Below are 16,336 nucleotides of genomic sequence, written 5' to 3'. Positions count from 1 at the left end.
GCTGCCCGGTTGGCTTTAGCCTCCTTATGGAATCAGATGCAACCTCCCACGTGGCACATGGTGGAGCAGCGTTTGATTACCTGGCAGCTTCTTTACCATTTGACAGCCTTACGGCATGGCAAACAGCATGGCTATGCTCGTATATGGCGCCGTTTTCGTGACTCTGTAGGGGTTCGGTGTGGGGGTGGAGCTGGGAGTTGAGTTTGGGGCTTGAATGGGGGGACCTGTGCTGGGGAGACCCTATTACTACTTCCTTCTTTGAGTGGAGTTAGGAGACCCTTTACCTTTTCTGGTGGTGTGGGAACTGTGTTTCGTCCCTTGGGGGGGGAGGGGGGATTTTGCTGTGTTATAGTTAGTATTGTAGTTTGATCTTGTGTATTTGTGGATATTGCACGTTTTATTTGTTGGCAGCAACGTTGGTGTTTTCTTTTGCAGTTTTGTGCTGTTTATTGTTATTGCTGCCTGTTTCTGAGTATATTTCAATAAAAGCTTTCATTTAAAAAAAAAAATAGAAAAAAATAATTTTATTTTTTATTTTGTGATTACAATGTCAGATTTTACCTGCCAGAGTTGGTCTTTTTTGCTTATTTTTACACCACAGTGCTGGCATGGGGTTGGAGAGGGCAAAGGGGGTGGGGTGGGTGACAAGACGAGGCTACAAAATAAACCTGCCAAGACGTTTGAAAAAAAATGCTCGATTGAGCAGGAAAAGTGAATCGAATTAAAAAAATTTTCATTGAATCGGGCAGCACTAGCACATTTTCAGGCATAAAAGATATCTCATTGCCCAAGAAGTCTTACAGTCTAAGTTGTATTTGAAATCAATAGAGGGTAAAGTGACACCCTAGGTCACAAAGAATATCGTCCTAGCTTCAATGGTTCTCAGCCAGCTTCTCTAACTCTACTACACAACTTATGTTTCTGAAAGGTTAATACAGTCAAACCTTGATTTACGAGTACACCGGTTTGTGAGTGGGTTTTTTTTTTTAATTGATTTATTTATTTATGAATTTTAAATATAATATCAAGCATTAAACTTGTACAGAAAAGAAATCAAACCAAATACAATTGGTTTGTGAGTGTTTTGCAAGACGAGCGAAACATTCTCGCAAATCGAGCATTGACTCAATTTGCGAGTCCCCCCGCCTGCTAACCAGCATCAGCCTCCCTTGCGAACTGGCATCTCCCGCCCGCCCAAACTGAAAGCTTACCCCCCAATGTGGCACTGGCACGCAGCACCAACCCACAGGAGGTGCCGTTGCCCGAAGAGCGTGCCTCTCCTCTGACTGGGCCTTGAGCAACTGCGCATGCTCAAGGCCTTCTGGCTCTTGTTCTCTCCGAGGGGGGGAGCATTTGTAGGCAGGGGAGCCATGCCGGTTCGCCGGGGGGGAATGTGGAAGTGCACCACTGGCCTAGGGGTTGGGGGGGTCTTTTGGGGATGTGGTGGAGTAGCACCGGTGATCAGGGTGAGAGGGATGGGAGGTGGAACGAATCAAGCGAGTTTCCCTTACTTTCTATGGGGAAACTCGCTTTGATATACGAGTAAATTGGTTTACGAACATGCTTCGGGAACGAATTATGCTCATAAACCAAGGTTCCACTGTACATAATTTCTCCTTTCCTTAAGAGTGATACAGTTGCTCCTTACCTGCTCTTGGACATCTTCAAATTCTGAGCTGAGCAATTCAATGAAGATTGGTACAGCTTCTGCCTGGATCACAATGCGTGTCTGAAGGGAATTTCCTGAGGCAATGTTTGTCAGCACCCAGGCAGCTTCAAACTGAAATGGAAAGTAAATAGTTATCTAGGCAGAATCCAGTATCTCAGGCCAACTATATATGAAAAGGCATTCAGCTAAGAATCAATCTGCTGTACAACCAGAGATTAGATTGGAAAGAAACAGAAATAAATATAATCAGCAAGTCACTCGACAGATGACTTTGAACTAACTCTTTGGGACAGCACTTGAAAGGGGATGTTAACCATAGCATAAAATGCTATGACTAACTATCTTTAAACTGTATACAAGCAATTCATACTGTTTACACATCACCATATTGATCGTTTAATAATCGTTCTAAGCCATGTGGGCCAGAGTGCTTCTTGACCCCACTCCCCACCACTGCTCTAGCTGTTTTGAAGTTGATTGTGTCAGGATCCTTCATGGTTTAAATCACCAAATGGCTGAAGCAGTGCCAGGTGGGAGAAATAGTGAGTGGTTCTTAAAGCAGCTTAGTGGGAGCATTGATGACTCTGTATCTCATGAATGTACAAGAGGAGTCCAAGCAGGTTCATTCAGCTAAACTCAAATATAAGAACATAAGAATAGCCCAGTAGCCCATTCTCACGTTGACCAATCCAGGTCACTAGAACATGGCCAAAACCCAAAGAGATGCAACATTCCATGCTACCGATTCAGAGCAAGCAGAGGCTTCCCTCCATGTCTTAATAGACTATGGACTTTTCCTCCAGGAATTTATCCAAACCTTTCTTAAAATTCGCTATGCTATCCAATTTTACCACAACCTCTGGCAACGCGTTCCAGTGAAAAAATATTTTCTCCTATTGGTTTTAAAAGTATTTCCCTGCAGTTTTATCCCTGCCCTCCTTTGCTCCTATCTCTCCCTGACCCTCTTGCTCTTGTTTCTCTTTCTGCCCTCCCTTACTCTTGTCTATGTAGTTTCCCTTCCCCAAGCACCCAATCAGCATGCAGCTGTTCTTTGTCCTTTCCTCACCCCATTGCCATCTATGCTAGCCAGTATTAATTATAAGCAAAGCTGTGCAGGATTGCAGCTCTCTGCCTGCCGGTTGTTTCCTCTGGCCGGTCCTGTTTCCTCTGCTGTGGCCGCTTTCATTGGCCTCTCCCATGGCTGCTTTCTATGTCCCCCACCTCCTCGCTGCACAGAACCACGACTGCTTGCTTCAGGCTGACCCTGTCTCTTATTAAAACCCCCTCCAAATCACAACAGTAAACTAAAGTTTCAAGGCACATAGACAGAGGCCCATTTACAGTGTCATGCAAGACTCCGCGAGACGCTTTGTAGGCTTGGGCCCTCCTTTCTCGGACTCGCGCGAGGTCAACGGCAAAGTTGGGACTGGACAATAAAAGATTCGCCGAGGAGCCCCAAACACAGAGACACGAATGAGATGCAAGTCGTGGCGAGAGACAGCTATCAGGCACGGCCCCCGCCGCTTCAGCCTCTCAGAAACCCAATCCGCTTCCTTCTCCTCCACTCTGCTTTGGCTTTGAGGTCACCCACCGCGGCAAAGGAAGTTGCGGCAGCGAGGTAGCTAGCTCCATTCCAGTTGGAGGCAACTTGTTACTTCCGGTGGGGGGAGAAGGGGACCCACAGGGGAGCCCGGGTCCGCGTTGCCATCGATGTCGGGGGGGGGGGGGGGGCTTATCGCTGTTGCCTCATCTGTTTGCCCTCCATCAACGGGCCCCCCTGACAGTTTTGGGCCCTGGCCTATTCGTTAATCCGGCCCTGAACGGTACCACTGTCTGTGCCGGCTTACCTTCTCTTCCCTATCTCTCCTCCCTCCCGGGATGTAACTTCCGGTTTTGGAGGGAAGTCGGCATGGACAGTGGTACCATTAGAGCCCCAGAGCACGGGTTCAAGTGACTTGCTGCCGTTTTTTTGGTTTTTTTTTAAAGTCAGGCAGAAACTTTTGGCGGCTGAACTTTTGGCAGCTCTTCAATGTTGAGCAGCGGTGGCAGCAGGATTTGCGACAGTTGACAGCCGGGCGCTCACTTAAATTAGCTGGGTGGAGCACCCGGCTAAAAGGCGCTAGGGAGAACACTGAACTGTTTAGTGTCATCTGCAAATTTAATCACCTCGTCGTTCCAATTTCCAGATTGTTTATAAATAAGTTAAATAGCACCGGTCCCAGTACAGATCCCTGCAGCACTCCACTGTTTACTCTCCTTCATCATTGAGAAAAATGACTTATTGAACCCTATCCTCTGTTTTCTATCCGATAACCAATTCCTAATCCACAACTGAACTTTGCCTCCTATCACATGACTCTAATTTTCTCAGGAGCCTTTCATGAGGAACTTTGTCAAAAGCTTTCTGAAAATCTCGATATAAATCAATTGGCTCATCTTTATCCACATATGTATTCACACCTTCAAAGAAGTCAAGCAAATTGGTGAGGCAAGATCTCCCTCAGCTGAATCCACGTTGACTCTGTCTCATTAAATCATGTTTGTCTACATGCTCCACAATTTTATTTTTTATAATTATTATTTCCACCATTTTGCCCGGTACTGAAATCAGGTTTACCGGTATGTATGTTCCTGGATCTCCCCTGGAACCCTTTTTTAAAAATCGGCATAACATTGGCCACCCTTCAATCTTCAGATACTAAAGACTATCGGTTCTCAATGTGAGCTCTTTGACAAGTTTCTTTAGAAATTTGGCTGTCAGTACTTCTTTCAGTACGTTCCTAAAAATCTTTTTCAAGAATAACTGAAAGAGAGATACCATTGTAATATCTTGTTATCAGTTTGGTATGTCCCCTGGGGAAGATAGTGTTTTGCCGAAACCAGGATCCTAGTTGGGACTTCCCATAGGAACTTTCAGTAAAATCCCTTGTATTGTATTGTGACATCGGCTATGCCTTTCTTTTGTTTTGCTTCTCACTGTGCTGTACAAAGGAAGAAGACTTATCCGCAGCCTTTGATACTATTGACCACCCTCTTCTTATCACAAGACTTGCAGACTGCGGCATTACCGGCTCTGCACTCTCTTGGTTTATATCCTACTTTCACAATCGCTGCTCTAAAGTCCACCTTAAAAACGAAACTTCGCCAAACCTACCACAAACTTTCGGAATCCCTCAAGGGTCAATTCTATCCCCTCTGCTATTTAATATTTTTCTTTCCCCCCTTCTTACTTTAGCCCAATCAATAGGATTTACCATTTTTGCATACGCAGACGATATACAACTCCTTCATCCAATCAACACCACCAACATTTCAGAAATAATAGATATAAACAATAAATTAGATAACATATATGATTGGCTCTATACACACAAGCTCTCTCTCAACATCGAGAAATCCTGTGGTCTTCTTCTTCCAATTAAAACTTCTGAAACTCTATTAGGAACTATCTCTATTAAATCTATTCCACTTCCCATGGAAAGTAAAATTAAACTTTTAGGGGTTATTATTGATAGAGACCTCTCTTACCATGATCATATCAGTTCAATTGTTAAAGTCTGCTTCTTCAAAATGCGCATTATTCGATCCCTACTTTCTATCTTGGACACTGATTCTATTACAGTATTGACTCATTCTTTAGTAATCTCCCACCTAGATTATTGTAACTCCCTTCTCAATGGCCTTCCCCAAAAAGAATTACGTCGCCTTCAATTATTACAAAATACAGCAATAAAACTTATTTATAAAAAAGGCCGATTTGATCATGTTACTCCACTCTTAAAAGAAGCTCACTGGCTCCCTATCACCCACCGTATCACCTATAAAATCATCTTACTCTGCTTTAAAATTAAACAATCTCATCAACCTTCATTTCTCGACAAACTCCTGATACCTCAATGCTCCTCCCGCACTCTAAGATCCTCTGATCAAAAACTTCTTTTCATCCCCCCTCTAAAAGATTTCTATTATACTCGTAAAACAAATTTTTCCGTAACTGCTCCTACATTATGGAACTCTTTGCCACAATACCTCCGCGACGAACAACAACTTGTTAAATTTAAATCTTGTCTAAAGACTTTCTTATTTCATGACGCTTATAACCGAACCTAGATTTTCTTCTATCCATTTTCTCTCTCTTCTCTTTTATTTCTATTCTCTCTCCTCTTGCAAGCAATTATCACTACAATATGCCCTTACCTTCACGTTTTTTCCCTACCCATTCTTCCCTTTTCTTCTTATAAAATGTAACTTTTTCCCCTCCACCCTTACTATCCTCACAGTCAAGTCTGTCTTGTTTTGTCATTCATGTCCCACTTAAATATTTTATCCATTCTTCCCTTATACCCCCTTTTTTTTTAAACTATATTGTTAACCGGCCAGATATTTGGTTTATGGTCGGGATATTAAAAATTAATAAACTTGGAAACTTGGAAGACTATTTTTCTATCGAGTTATTAACATAAATCAGGGGTATCAAAGTCCCTCCTCAAGGGCCGCAATCCAGTCGGGTTTTCAGGATTTCCCCAATGAATATGCATGAGATCTATTTGCATGCACTGCTTTCATTGTATGCTAATAGATCTCATGCATATTCATTGGGGAAATCCTGAAAACCAGACTGGATTGTGGCCCTCGAGGAGGGACTTTGACACTCCTGATATAAACACTAACATGTAATGAACCAGAAACAGCCAACAGAAACATCAAAGGAACTCAAGAAATACCCATGTAGACACTAAAACATATCAGACAATATCCTTCAGGGCCCAAAGGGCTGACTGGCATCCAAGATACAACTTGGCGAAGCATATAAAGAAAGAAACAGTAGGCAGGCACAGGAAGGAGAGGGCGGGACCAAGGCAGAGGGGAAAGTGCTACGGCAGTGGCAGGGCTCCGACTTCGACGTGGCTCCTTTTAACATTGGTGGAGCTGCACTGCACCTGATGGAGGGAGGGAAGGAAAGGTGGTTGTGCGCTGTTGAGCCCCTCTTTGCCCTCAGACCCTCTCCTAACTCACTATCTGCGCATTGTGGATGCTCCCTCCTGTCTCAAGACCACTGTGGAGAGGTGCCTGTCTTCAGCTGCCAGGATGGAGGGAGGGAAGAAGAAAGAAGGGGCAAGCGAGTTATCAAAAGCCAACCATAGCCTGGGACCCCTACATGATATGAATAATGACCAGACAACAAAAGGTAAGAAAAATAATTTTATTTTCTGTTTGGTGATTACAATATGTCAGATTTGAAATGTGTCTTGAGGGAGGCTGCCGCGGCGGCTTTGGACAGAGAGGTACCATTTTCGTGGGAGCCGGCCTTCGGAGAGGCTTGTGACGCGGGGACGGATGCGGGAGGGGCTGCCGCTGCGAAGGGCTTTGGTGGGGGAGCCAGCCAGACCGTGAGTGTGGGGCCGTTGTAAGCGCGGATTAGTCAAGGAGCCGCCACTGCCGAGGCTTTGAAATTGCTCTCCCACCGTCACTCCCTCCCGCCCCGGCTCTGCCTCTGCCCAGGTTCAAAAGCAGGAGAGGCGGTCATCTAGAACCCATTAATCTAACGGGCTTAAACACTAGTTTATTGATAAGAACATAACTTTAAAACATGTAGTAAAATTGTTTCAAGTTTAATGTCTTCATATGTGTACCTGTTTAACAATTAATACAGCTTAACGGATCTCTCTCTATATATAAGAAACCCTTTCTACATAGTCTGGCCAAATTAGTAAACTCTGGTTAATCAGCTGAAAAAGCACAACTACTTAGCATAACAGGTGCTATCCAGGGACAGCAGGCAGATATTCTCACATGTGGGTGACTTCATCCACAGAGCCCCAGTACAGACAGCTTTAAAACTATCACCACAAAGATTTTAGAAATTTTGCAACTGTCCGCACCGCACATGTGCGAGTGCCTTCCCGCCTGATGTAGGCTCATGGTAGCTCATTTCTGTAAGCAAGCTAAAAATCCAACCAGGGGAGGTGGGTGGGTTGTGAAAATATCTGCCTGCTGTCCTTGGATAACACCTAGAAACCATGATGGCATCTAGTCTGCCCATCCGCAGTAACTGTGCTTTATCCCAGGACAAGCAGACAGAATATTCTCACATGTAGGACTCCCTAGCTTACTAGAATGGGATGGAGGGAGTGTTGGCCATTAAGAAAATTAATTTTGCAATACTGCTTGGCCAAAGTGACCATCCTGCATGGAAAAGGATTCTAGTCAGTAGTGAGATGTGAATGTATTAACTGAGGACCAAGTAGCAGCTTTACAGATCTCATCAATAGGAGTGGAACATAAGAACGCAACTGAAGCTGCCATAGCTTGGATTTTGTGTGCTGTTACACGACCACCCCCCCCCCCCAGTTGCAGCACAGTCTGAGCATTCACAGAAGGCAATACAGGCCGCCAACCATGTGGAAATAGTTCTCATGGATACAAGCCATCCCAATTTGTTAGGATCAAAGGAGGTGAACAGTTGAGGAGATGTTCTATGTGGCTTAGTTCGGTGTAAGTAATAAGCCAAGGCTCATTTGCAGTCCAAAGTATGAAAAGCCGTTTCTCCAGAGTGAGAATGAGGCTTGCGAAAGAAAACTGGAAGCACAATCAATTGATTGAGATGAAATTCAGTAACTACCTTTGGGAGGAACTTTGGATGAGTACGAAGCACTACTTTGTCATGGTGGAACACTGTAAAAGGCATTTCCGTCACCAGGGTCTGAAACTCACTCACTCAATGAGCTGAAGCAATAGAGATGAGAAATACTATTTTCCAAGTGAGATATTTGAGATGAGCTGAAGCAATAGAGATGAGAAATATTATTTTCCAAGTGAGATATTTGAGATGAGCTGAAGACATTGGTTCAAAGGGAGGCTTCATGAGTCTAGAGAGAACAACATTAAGATCCCAAACCACTGGAGGCGGTTTGAGAGGTGGTTTGACATTGAAAGTCCTTTCATGAATCTGGAAACAAGAGTATGAGCAGTCAGAGGTTTACCATTGAATGGTCCATGAAAAGCATTGAAAGCACTGAAATGAACTCTTACTGAAGTGGTTTTAAGACCTGAGTTGGATAAATGGAGAAGATAATCCAATACTGAAGATATAGATGAGGAGGAAGCATCATGATGAATAGTACACCATATAGAAAACCTCATCCATTTCTGTTGGTAGCACTGCTGTGTAGAAAGTTTTCTGGATGCATCCAAAATAAGCCGGACAGGATCAAGTTTCAAGAAAGATCAATGTCAGCTGATGTCATCCTTAGAGGTACCAAGCTGTCAGGTGCAAAGACTGACGATTGGGATGTAAGAGAGATACTTGACTTTGTGTGAGAAGAAATGGAAAGATCTGCAGGGGTATTGGTTGCTTGAAATTGAGCTGAAGTAGAAGGGAGAACCACAGATGTCTGGGCCACCGAGGGGCTATGAAAATCATGGTGGCCGATTCTTGTTTGAGCTTGACAAGTGTCTTAAGAATGAGAGGAATTGGTAGAAACGTATAAAAGGAATTTGTATGTCCAATCCAGGAAAAAAGCATCTGCCTCTAGATACTGCGGAGAGTAGTTTCAAGTTTATTTAAAAATTTGATTTGATCACAATATCATATTCCAATGCCCAATGATAACTCAAACACATCATAAACAGCTCTCAACAATTACTTTCTGGTTTGGGAAAAAGTGCGAAAGATGTTGTGCAAATGATGTTGCTCAGGAAAGCATAGTTATTTATCGAACAGGTGTTATCCGGGGACAGCAGGCAAATATTCTCACACATGGGTGATGTTACCCATGGAGCCTGGTACGGACAGTTTTTACAAGTGAACTGTCACTAAGTTGAAAAACTTTGCAACTGCCCGCACAAAGCATGCGTGAGTGCCTTCCCGCCCAACACCAGCTTGAGCCTCTCAGTTCCATAAGCAAGCTAAGAAGCCAACCAATGGAGGTGGATAGAATGTGAGAATATCTGCCTGCTGTCCCTGGATAACACCTGTTATGGTAAATAACTGCTTTATCCTAGGACAAGCATGGGATTCCCTAGCTTACATTAATGGGATGGAGGGAGAGTTGGCCAGATAAGAGAATAAAAATTATAATACTGTATGGGCCAAAGTAACCATCGAGTATGGAAAGCATTCCAGAGAATAGAGAGAGATTAACATATCAGCTGAGGAACACGTAGCTGCTTTGCAGATATCAGCAATGTAAGTGGAACGTAAGAAATCAACTAAAGCTGCATAGCCCAGATCCCATGAGTTGTTATAAGATCTCCGAATTTCAGCATATCCTGAGCATAGCAAAAAGAAATATAGGCTGCAAGCCATGTGGAAATAGATCTTTTGGTGGCAGACCAGCTCAACTTGTTAGTATGAAAAGAAGTGAACAGTTGAAGCGATGATTTATAAGACTGAGACCTTTGTAAGTAATAAGCTAAAGGCCCATTTACAATAGAAGGTATGAAGAGATGTCCTGCAAAATGAAAAATAGATTTCAGAAAGAAAATTGGTGACACAATGAATTGATGGAAATGAAAATCCGAGACTACTTCTGAAAAAGTGCGGAGAACCTTATCATGGACCCCCCCCCCAAAAAAAAAAGGTGTGTCTGACACCAAGGTGTGAAACTTATCACAGAAGTCAGTCAGAAGTGGTGGAGATAAAGAAAATTCCACTTCCTAAGAGAGGAAGTTAAGAAGAACATAAGCCATTGGTTGAAATGGAGGTTGTAGCAGACTGGAGTAAGATTCCAAACCAGTCTGATGTTGGCAAGCGCTTTCATAAACTGTCAACTAGAATATAAATAGTCAGAACTTGAACAGTAAAATAAACATGGAAAACACTAAGAACTGTGAGGTGAAGTCTGACTGAACTGATTTCAAGCCATGAGTTGGATAAACGGAAAAAATATTCCAACACTGAAGATATGGAGGATGATAAAGCGTCTTGATGATGAATACCATACTATACGGAAAACCATATTTTGTCAGAAACACTGCCATGAAGAAGGGATTCCTGGAGACAAAAAAAAAAGATTGTGAAAAGAGCAAAAGATCAGCGTCAGATGAGGTCATCCCGAATAGAAGTGTCACATGAGACAACTGAAGAATGGGATGTAAAAAAGCTTTGACTCTGCATAAGAAATGTGAAGATAGGACTATCTGAGGAATCTCAGAAAGAGAGAAAATGTGGCGCAAAAACCAAGGAGGTAAAATCAACTGAGGTTGTCAGCAAGAGTATTTGTTGCTTCTTGAACATAGACAAGGTTTAAAAATATGTTTCAAACAATTGAGTAATTCCAAATTCTCTTGGCCTACTGACAGAAAAATAGAAAAACTGATACTGTCATGCTTGACTATGCAGCAGAACAAGTTGATTGCTCATGCATAGTAAGAGGAGTTGAGTAAATACTTGAGTATTCCAACTTGCTTAAGTCTCAACATATGTATATAACCATCTGCTTGAGCTTTCTGAGGCCTCTGTTTTTGCTTCTTTTGCGGTGGTGGCCTAGAAGCAGAAGATTTAGAAGTATATCACCTCTGATATGAATAGGAAGGCTTAGGAGACTGCTCTGAAGCTTAAGGCTTAGTTTTTGTTCTGACTAAAGAATTCCAATTCTTTTCATGTTGTGTTAATTTTTGCATGGCCACTTTGCTGGAACTCGATGGAATTGCCAATGTGCCCTAACCTTTGCAACTGATCCTTTTAGCTTCTTTTTAACCATTTTCCTCATTTTATTATAGTCGCCCTTTCGAAAATTAAACACATCTACAGTAGATTTCTTTTGCGACATCACTCCCGGTATCAGCTTAAATTTGATCACGTTATGATAACTGTTTCCCAGCAGACCCAACACAGTTAACTCCTGTACTATGCCTTGCATTCCACTAAGGACCAAATCTAAAATAGCTCCCCCTCTTGTCAGTTCCTAGACCAGTTGCTCCAAGAAGCAGTCATTTATGACATCTAGTAATTTTACCTCCCTAGCACTCCCTGATGTAACATGTTGGGATAATTGAAATCACCACAATCTCTGCTTGTCTACGGGAAGAATAGAGCAGCAGTTGGAAACAAATGCTGAATAACATCCTGGGAAAAATCAATGGAGGACAGATTGGAGCCAGAGGAAGCTAAGTGTTTGGTTTCATTTTTGATGTTGGCTTTAAGGACGATTAGTCTATACCAGTGGTTCCCAACCCTGTCCTGGAGGACCATCAGGCCAATCGGGTTTTCAGGCTAGCCCTAATGAATATGCATGAGAGAGATCTGCATATAATGGAGGTGCCAGGAATGCAAATCTGCTCCATGCATATTCATTAGGGCTAGCCTGAAAACCCAATTGGTCTGATGGTCCTCCAGGACAGGGTTGGGAACCACTGGTCTATACTGTGCTGCTGTATACATTGGCATTTTTGGAAACTTTAAATAAAGAACAGTTTGAAGATATTTCTAACTGGGAGTTTTTTTGGTCATTTGAAGCTTAACTGAGGCCTTTTTTTCTCCCATTTTTTTGAGTCTCCAAAAAAGCTGCCTAGACGTTTAATTGATAGCAATTACATAGTTTTTGTCTAGTCTCCTGAATTGAATGTGGATAAGCTACTGAGCTTTTTGTAATTGAAATCACCCATTATTATACTGTTGTCCAATTCTCCAGCTTTCCTAATCTCTGAAAACATTTCTTCATATATCTGCTCATTTTGTCCCGGGAGACGATAGCATAATTCTACCTTTATATTTCTTCCTGTCACACATGGAATTTCTATCCACATGGATTCCATACTGTTATCTATGTCATGCAGAATATTTATTTTATTCGATTCAATTCCCTCTAACATACAGTGCGATCCCTCCCCCATCCAATTTCATCTACTCTAGCCTTGGAATATAATTTGTACTCATGTAATAGTGTCCCATTAATTGTCCTCCTAACAGGTCTCTGAGATGCCTATTATATCTACCTCATCTTTCAGCACTATATACTTTTAACTCTCTTATTTTATTTTTTATGCTTCTAGCATTTGTATACAGACACTTCAAATTCTATTTTTTTCCTTGTAACTACAAGCTTCTGAGAAGACAGGGAAAATTTGAGTCTTTTACTCTGCCTTCCTCTTAAACCCTCCTGGCTTTCTTTCACCATTATTGGAACCCAACCACTAGGACTCCCTAAATATCCTGTTTCAATAGTATCCTTCAAGGATATCTCGCACCCCTCATGGGCCACAGTGCATATGGAACACGGCTGCGCATCTGACAACCATCCACCGCAAATGAGGCATGAATCCATGACATCCTGCCCTGGGGAGGTCATCTATATGGTTTTCTTTCCAAAATGAAGCTGAGAAGTATTAAAAAAACAAACAAACAACACTTTAGAATCAAATTTTTAAAAAAACCAACAAGATGGCCACTGAGGGCCTATTTTGACTAAAAATAGCCTGGGAAAACCACAGAGAACCTTAAACAGCAATTTTAGGATTTTGGAGGGGGATATGATGGGAACCACCTAAAAACCCCTTTAAAAAAAAAAAAATTTCTGATTCAAGCCGTCATCTTGCACTCAGAAGCATGTACCAGAAAACACTGCAGACAGAACTGAAACAGCTCATAGGGAGATCTTCTGCCTCAAATTGCTGGAAAGCTGCACTTTGAATCTTCTGACTGCCCCACCGGCCTGATTTTCACGGCAGGTCACCTCCACCACCCTTGGACACACCACACAGCATGCCTTGCAGAGGAAAGCAATCTGGCCCTGATCCCAGGTGCGCCTCCACGGAACCACAAAGCCTTCACTTGACCCACTAGCGGATGAACCAGGGGTGAGCTAGCTCGCAAGGGAACGGTCCCGGAGCCCTGATCTGACGTGCAGGCTGTCCAGAGGGCTGACAGACAAGCAGGGAACTCTCCAGAAGTAGACTTTTCACAAAGGCCTGCTATCTTCCACAGTCGGAGCTGTCCCTGCAGGGAACCTCTGCAGCACAAAGGCGAAAACCGCGAACACAAAGGCGGAAATTACACGAAATAAAACACGAGCAGAAAAGACAAGCTCCTACAGCCTGCTTGTAGGTAGAATAACTGATGTTCACAGGGACAGTTGATGAGGTAAGAAGGAGGAGGGGTTTAAGCCTCTGAAGTTTGAGGCTTCCTTCAAAGTCCGGGTGAGTGGAGGGAAATAACCTACTGGTCCCACAATAAAGTGAAATTGTACAAGAATTTCCATTTCTGACTTGCTCCTTTGCTTACAATTCTGTGGCTTGCTTCTGTAATTACTTTGCAAGTGCTCAGGTGATCTGCAGTAGGCAGGCAGACCTAAACCACCTCGAATTATCATGGCTTTGGCGGTATATAAAAAATAAAATTATTATTATTATTATTATTCATGGTATTGCCTTTTTTCACCTCTGTTTATAAGAGCTGCCTCATTGTACCTATTACCCATTATCTCCTCTGCAGTCTGTTCAATCCTTTCCTCAGGTCTTTCAAGGATATGTACTGACAAGCATGTTTTTTATATGGACACAGCTGGAATAACCTTTTTATGTGTACTGGAGGCTCCAGACAAGTCAGCTCATACTTAAGACAGCAGCTAAGATCCACTGGGAGTGGGACCAGAGGACCAGTTCATTACAGTCGATTTCACTAGCCCAATGCCAGAAATTTGTAGCATATTTGGTTATTGTTCAAAAGCTCTACCAAAGGATAATCATTAAGTTCTCAGTCAACTAAATTAAATCAGGTTCCCCATAAAACTGAGATAAAACCAGTCAGAACTTTTCATATTGTTCAGGTCAGTACTGTTCATTTTTTTAGAAAGGCAGGATAGGGGGGGTGGAGGGTGACCCATGACAGGGATTTCTTTGTAAACTGATTACAAAGCACACTGAGGGAACCAGATGAGAATACATACTAGAGAATGACACGGGGAGCGATCCCCGCAGCGAACCGCTGCGTGGCTGCGGTTTGGCTGCGAGTTATGGTGACCTCATTAGCAAATCGCCGCAGACGCGGGGACAAATCCTTTCACCGCCCGCAAAAACGGTGAATAGATTTGTCCCCGCAGGCCAATGTCCCCCCTTCTAGGAACCGCTATTTACCTGTGTTTCACCGTGCTCCTCATTTGTCAGATCAACCCTTCCTGCCAATAGAACCCGCCCCCCCCCCCGACGATCGCCCTCAGCCCTTCATGCCGACAGAACCAGCCCTCCCCAACGATCGCGGCAGGAGGGTACCCATCCCCTCCTGCCTACCCCAACAGCCCCCCCGACGATCGCAGCAGGAGGATATCCAACCCCTCCTGCCAGCTCCCCAACAGCCCCCCTATGATCACTGGTAGGAGGGTGCCCAACCCATCCTGCCGGCACCCCCAACGGCCCCCTATATCGCCAATAGGAGGGTGCCCAACCCCTCCTGCCGGACCCTCCCCCAACAAACCCCGCCATCCCGAAACACCACCCTTAGTCTTACTTTCCAAGTTGGACCGGACAGCTCCTCGCTCGTCTGGCCAGCAGGCCTGCCTCCGTCCAAATGAGGCGGGCCTGCCCCTCCCCTCCCCTGCCTAACCCACAGGATCCTAGGGCCTGATTGGCCCAAGCACCTAAGGCCCCTCCTATAGCGGGAGTGGCTTTAGGTGCCTAGACCAATCAGGCCCTAGGATCCTGTGGGTTGGGCAGGGTAGGGGCGGGCCCGCCTCATTTGGACGGAGGCAAGCCTGCTGGCCATACGTGTGAGGAGCCGTCCGGTCCAACTTGGAAAGTAAGACTAAGGGGGTTCCGGGGTGGGAGGGTTCGTTGGGGGGGGGGGGTCCAGCAGGAGGGGTTGGGTACCCTCCTGCCGGCGATCTTAGGGGAGGCCATTGGGAGGACCGGCAGGAGGGGTTGGGTACCCTTCTGCTGCGATTGTCGGGAGGGCCGTTGGGGGGGGGTCTACAGGAGGGGTTGGGTGCCCTCCTGCCGTGATCGCTGGGGGGAGGGGAGACTTGCAGCCGTAGCCGCGGTCACTATGCTAATCACGGCAGGGAGATCTTTGCCGCGATTAGGTACAGCGGCCGCGTCTACTTACCATGTAGGCTAACATTGTAAGCATTTAAAGTACATGTCGTGTTTGTTTTTGCATTGCTAGCCCCAGGGGTGGTGGAAGATTAGTGATTGAAAAACTGTATGAAAAATAACTATTTTAAATTTAGTGATCAAAATGTGTCAGTTTTGAGAATTTATATTAATTAATTTTTTCTCTGCGTGTTTTGTTTTTGTATAGTTATTAACTAATATTTAACTAAGTTTTAAAGTTTTAAAGAATGTTTCCTTTATACGTAAATAAAGAAAAGTATATAAAATCGTACCCGTTTGAGGCTTTTATGTATGCAGCGGTGACGGTGACGGGGCGGTGAATGGGGTTGCAGTGGCGGTGACGGGGCGGTGAATGGGGTGGCGGTGACGGGGCGGTGAAGGGAATGGCGGTGACGGGGCGGTGCAGAGGATGGTGAGACGGGGACGGGGCGGTGACGGGGACCAATTTTTTCACCGTGTCATTCTCTAATACATACATACAGGTATAATTGGAAACAAAGCCTGTACTATTGTAGGAAATGAAGCAGTTCTTCCAGGGTGCCAAATTTATCTTGTAATGACATATGCAAATCTGAGGGCAGGTCAGTCTTTTCTCCGCAGTTCTGTCCCAAGGGCTGGAGG

General features: G+C 44.2%; 1 protein-coding gene across 2 annotated transcripts in view; it reads right to left on the bottom strand.

Annotated features, from left to right (window-relative positions):
* KPNA1 (karyopherin subunit alpha 1) overlaps positions 1-16,336 on the bottom strand; it is a 307,265-nt gene that overhangs the window by 205,654 nt on the left and 85,275 nt on the right. For both annotated transcript variants that reach the window (XR_004539338.1, XM_033943492.1), the window contains exon 6: positions 1,649-1,780. Coding sequence is in view for 1 of the 2 variants with exons in the window: in XM_033943492.1 (XP_033799383.1) it covers positions 1,649-1,780 (132 nt within the window). In the remaining variant the exon portion in view is untranslated. The remainder of the gene's footprint in view (positions 1-1,648; positions 1,781-16,336) is intronic.

Source organism: Geotrypetes seraphini, chromosome 4 (genome assembly GCF_902459505.1).
Source record: "Geotrypetes seraphini chromosome 4, aGeoSer1.1, whole genome shotgun sequence".
In the NCBI taxonomy this organism is placed as follows: Eukaryota; Metazoa; Chordata; class Amphibia; order Gymnophiona; family Dermophiidae; genus Geotrypetes; species Geotrypetes seraphini.
The sequence above is the reverse complement of the archived record's forward strand: the minus strand, read 5'-3'. Positions and strand labels throughout refer to the sequence as shown.